The 5,511-nt window shown below is 39.9% G+C and overlaps 1 protein-coding gene across 1 annotated transcript; it reads right to left on the reverse strand.

Moving 5' to 3' along the window:
* Positions 1-767: 767 nt before the first annotated feature.
* LOC132280925 (uncharacterized mitochondrial protein AtMg00810-like) lies at positions 768-1,589 on the reverse strand. The gene is made up of 2 exons (XM_059782677.1): positions 1,400-1,589; positions 768-1,210 (listed from the first exon to the last, which is right to left on the reverse strand). The coding sequence occupies exons 1-2, from the start codon at positions 1,587-1,589 to the stop codon at positions 768-770; spliced, it is 633 nt and encodes a 210-aa protein (XP_059638660.1).
* Between the last annotated feature and the right edge of the window lie 3,922 nt (positions 1,590-5,511).

Below are 5,511 nucleotides of genomic sequence, written 5' to 3' on the forward strand. Positions count from 1 at the left end.
ACAAACATCACATTTCAAGTGCATGGATAACCTCTCTCTCTAATTATGGTTACAAGTGATTCTAACCCTCATTCCACAACATGTCCTTAGCATGATCGAACTCTCAACCTCCCATTTGGAGGAGAGAGATCATGCCAATCATGCTAGTGGCTCGGTGGTATTGCATTCAAGCTCTAATTATGATTCTGATCAGTAAATGGTACAAAAGTAACTTGGTAAAATTGGCGTACTGAATTTAAGAGCCTGACTATCATTATATACAAGCGGAAAATTACAAATATGGAAAAGAGAATAAAATCAAATGAAAATAAAGAGAATAAAATCAAATCAAATCGAATCAGAATAAAATAAAATCCCTAAAAATTAGCCTATATTGAAGACCCAATAAATCTGCCATAATCGTTGAGTCAACTTATGGATAAGATTTCCAACACTCCCCCTCAAGCTGGAGCAAATATGTTGACTAAGCCCAGCTTGACTATGGAAGACTAGAGAAGAGAAGGCCCAACAGACTTTATGAACACATCTGCAGTCTGTTCTGAAAAAGGAACAAAAATAGGATTAATGATACCTGATCGAACCTTCTCTCGAATAAACTGAATGTCTACCTCAATATGTTTCGACCTTTCATGTAAAACAGAATCAGAATCAAGCATAATGGCTGATTTATTGTCACAAAACAGCCTTGAAGAACCTTTCTGTACAAGACCCAACTCTCCCAAAATTGATTGAAGCCAAAGGAGCTTACAAGTACCTTGAGCCATAGCTCAGTATTCAGCTTCAGCAGAGGATCTAGAAACAACAACCTGCTTCTTACTCTTCCATGATATGAGATGATTACCATAGAAAGTACAGAAGCCAGAGGTAGAACGTTTATCTGTCTTACATCCAGCATAGTCTGCATCAGTAAAGCATGAGAGTCTAGACTGATTTCCTGAGGCATAGAACAAACCAAGACCAAGGCACGACTTAAGGTACCTCAAAATATGGTAGACTGCATCCATATGAGCTGAGCGAGGGGCATGCATGAATTGACTAATCACACTAACAGCAAATGTCAAATCAGGCCTTGTGTTAGTCAAGTAGATAAGACGACCTACTAAACGTTGATACATGGATGGATCTGGAAATAATTCCCCTGACTCAATAGAGAGTTTAAGATTGGGGTCCATAGGAGTGGAAGTGGGTCGACACCCAAGCATGCCAGTATCTTAAAGAAGATCCAAAACATATTTCCTTTGAGATAAAGAAATTCCACGACGGGATCTAGCAATCTCAATTCCAAGAAAATATCGAAGAGGACCTAAGTCCTTCACATCAAAGGACTTTTGAAGATGAGTTTTGCCTGAGCAATCCCTGAAGCATCATCGCCTGTGATAATGATATCATCTACATATACCAATCAGAGCGACGTCGAATAAAACAAGTATGGTCTGAGTAGCAGCGCACAAAGCCCATGGATAAAACAACATGCTGAAACGACTAAACCAAGCTCTAGGAGATTGCTTCAGACCATAAAGAGACTTCCATAGCCTACAGACTTTCCCAGCATACTCCCCCTCAGCCCGAAATCCAGGGGGTGGATCCATATATATAGTCTCAAGTAAGTCTCCATTAAGAAATGCATTCTTGACATCTAACTAATGCAGAGGCCAAGAATGGGCAGCAGATAAGGAGACAAGCAGTCGCACAGACGTCAACTTAGCCACAGGAGTAAAGGTAGCACTAAAGTCTTTGCTCGAAATCTGCCACCAACCGAGCCTTATACCGATCAATAGAACCATCGGCTAAGTACTTCACATTAAAGACCCATTTGCAACCAACCGTTTTCTCCCTAGAAGGTAAAGCAACAAGTTCACATGTATTATTATGGTGTAAAGCATCCATTTCTGTTGTCATGGCAGACACCCAATTGGGATCCTGGAGGGCCTCTGACACAGATTGAGAAACAGAAACGGTCCCAATCTTGCCTAGGAAGGATTTATATGCACCTGAAAGACCATCATAGGAAACATACTGGGAAATAGGGTGGTTAGTGCTACTAGAAAAACCATACCAATTAGGAGGATGACGATTACGGGTAGGATAACGGGAGGTACGCTCAGGAATTGTAGGAGCAATAGGAGAAGGAGAGTTACCTAGACCTGGTTCTGAAGATGATTCTGGCAGGGGAGGTTGAGTAAGATGGCGACGAGAGTAGACCTGCAAAGGTGGAGGGGAACCCTGCATGGATGGAGAAGGAGATTCCAGGATAGTGTGATTTTTAAAGAGAGGAACAGGACGGGCAATAGGAGAAATCTCCTTCTCCAGATCACAAGAGAGAGAATCCTGTACCACAGAATTAGTACTATAAAAAGGAACAGTTTCATGAAATGTCACATCAAGAGAATGATACATATGTTTGGTTACAGGATCATAACAACGATAACCCTTTGACATAGCAGAATACCCCAAGAAAATACACCTAATAGATTTATCATCAAGTTTATGACGAGAAGGACTACGGTTATGAACAAATCAAGTACAGCCAAAACACGAGGCAGTAGGTGAAACAATGTATAATTAGGCTGGAGAATCTGAAGTGGTGCCTTACCACCCAAAACTCGACTGGGAGTACGATTAATCAGAAAAGTAGCTATAAGAACAGTCATGTGCCAATAGAATTTAGGGACATGCATACCACTCAGAAGACATCGGACCACAGACATATGATGAAGATTTTTGCGTTCAGCCACGCCATTTTGCTCAGGAGTATAGGGGCAAGTGAGTTAATGTAAAATCCCCTTTTTATTAAGTTCAGACCGGAACTCATTCGAAACATATTCTCGTCCATTATCAGAACGAATATTACGGGCAACAATGTTATACTAGGTTTTGATCATTTGAAGAAACTGGGTAAATAAAAGAAACACATCAGATTTCTTTTTCAATAAATAAACCCAGGTACAACGAGAATAATCATCAATAAATGTCACATAATATCGATGTCCAGATAAAGCAGTAACTGGGGAAGGGCCCCAGACATCAGAATGAATAAGATCAAACATACTAGGAGCATGACTTAAATGAGAAATATAGCTAGTTCTAGTATGTTTAGAAAGCTCACAAACTTCACATTGAAACTTATGGTCCTTACATGCTTTATTTAACAAAAGAAACAATAGACATAGATATTGAAAGTTTACATGCCCCAAACGTGCATGCCACAGATTAAAAGTGCGAAAAGAAACATCATAAACATTAGAAGTAGGTAGGACAAAAGCTTGAAGACTCGTTCCTGGTGGTTCCCCAAAGTAGTAAAGCCCATCACACTTATAACCCCTGCCAAAAATCCTCTTCGAACAAAGGTCCTGCAACAAACAGTGATCTGGTAAGAATATAACTGCACATTAGAGGTTTTTTGCAAGCCGACTAACAGATAAAATGTTAAAGGCAAATTTAGGTACATGAAGGACAGATGAAAGAGTAATATCAGGAGACAGACAAACATCACCTTTATTGTGAATGTAAGATGTAGAGCCATCCGCAAGATACACAGATTGGGTAACAGGTATGACATTAGAAGAAAAAACTGATAACTCACTAGTCATGTGATCATTGGCCCCAGAATCCAGAACCGAAGTGGACTGCTTGGCCTTAACATGAAATGCAGTAGGAGTACCTGTAGCAATAGTTGCAGTAGGAGCAGTTGAAGGAGCACTAACTTTAGAAGCAAGGGAGCCAAGCTGGTCCTGGATCTGCCCAATCTGAGACTGAAGCAGGCTCAGTCCAAGAAATACAGTAGATCCACCAGTAGTAACAGGAGTTTCTATAACAGCCGCAGTATGAGAAGAACCAGTTCCAGATAAACGGTTCCTAGAAAAATTTTGCTTCAGTTCAGGATGAAGTTTGAAGCAACGAGCCTTAACATGTCCAACTCCTCCACAATGGTGACAAATAATCTGACCTCCAGAAGGCCGTGATCCAAAGTTGGCTGCAAAAGCCATACTATCCCCAGCAGGCTTAGAAACTGGTACAGGAACAATTGAGGGTTGAATTAAACGGTGCCTGCGTGCTTCACCGTCAATAGTAGCAAAGGCTTCTAACAGGGATGGCATTGGTGATGCATTCAAGATCTGAGACTTTAGTGGTTCAAATTCTCTGCGTAATCCCATCAAAAACTGATAGGTATGCTGAAGATCAAGATGTTTGACAAGAAGAGAGGCTGCCTCAGAAGGAAATTCACTGAGAGGCTCATATTGAGCTAGTTCCTCCCAACGAGATCTCAAATATCCAAAATAATCAGTTTCAGACAAATTCAGGCCTTCCTGTGAGGCCTTAGCAATATCTTGATATAATTCAAAAATACGAGCATCATTCCTAGAATGAGCATACATTTGATTCAAAGCAGTCCACAAGTCATTAACAGAGTCATAAAACATGAATATATTATAAATGCATTCCTCCATAGAATTAAACATCCATTTTAAAATGGTGCAATTGTCCATATCCCATTGAGCATATTTAGGATCTTTAAAATCTGGCCTCTTTTCAGTACCCAAAATCCACTATGATTTGCCTTTTCCACCAACATAAAGGCGGAGGGAACGAGCCCAGGATGCAAAATTACGGCCATTCAACAACACACTAGTAACTCGTTGAGCCGGTGTGTGTTACGCCAAAAAGAGTGTTTCTTTATTATTACTTGATTCAGCCATAATATTAAATAGATGAATTCAACAGATTATTAATAATTTCAAATAAAGGAGAAATAAACCTGATTTTGATCAAACCAAGAAGCCGGAGACACGGCGGTCTGATCCGAAAATGCTGCCGAATATTCTGGCAGCCCTAAAAAATTACAAACACGTCTTCTGACCCTTAGTGCATGAAAAAGACTAAGGGAATACCCCTACAGGGGTCGAATCTAGAGGAGATTGACTCCCCCTAGGACTGTCACAACAGCGACCTGAAAAGAGAGAAGGTCTGTGAAAAAAAAAAAAATAGGGAAGGGGCTATAACGAGATAGAGAGAGATATTCAAAGAGGTGGTGAAAGAGAGAGAGATGGGGGAGGCGTAGGTTTGAGGCTTTGATACCAAAAAGTAACTTGGTAAAATTGGCGTACTCAATTTGAGAGCCTGACTATCATTATATACAAGCGGAAAATTACAAATATGGAAAAGAGAATAAAATCAAATCAAAATAAAGAGAATAAAATAAAATCAAATCAAATCAGAATAAAAATAAAATCCCTAAAAATTAGCCTATATTGAAGACCTAATAAATCTGTCATAATCGTTGAGTTAACTTATAGATAAGATTTCCAACAGGTACAATCTCTAATTGACAAGCCAGAATACATGATCCGAGGAGGGCAATTCTTTTGCACAAGATTATAGTTAAAGTTAAGGACCCTTTGTTTTTTTTTACCCTAGCAAGAAACAAACTCATGCACACTTTTTGCCCAAACCCGCGCTCAAACCCCTTCCCTCCTCGTTGATGATGGGGAGATTATACCACTAGGCTAGTTG

Source organism: Cornus florida, unplaced genomic scaffold (assembly GCF_030987335.1).
Source record: "Cornus florida cultivar Cherokee Brave unplaced genomic scaffold, ASM3098733v1 CherokeeBrave_3.0.0_Hap2_Chr11, whole genome shotgun sequence".
NCBI lineage: Eukaryota > Viridiplantae > Streptophyta > Magnoliopsida > Cornales > Cornaceae > Cornus > Cornus florida.

Excerpts from the sequence above, each read along its gene's own strand:
- LOC132280925 (XM_059782677.1), bottom strand. The coding sequence starts at position 1,589 with ATGGATCCACCCCCTGGATTTCGGGCTGAGGGGGAGTATGCTGGGAAA. Across the intron at positions 1,211-1,399 it reads ATTCGACGTCGCTCTGATTG|ATACTGGCATGCTTGGGTGT; the intron begins GTATATGTAGAT and ends ATCTTCTTTAAG.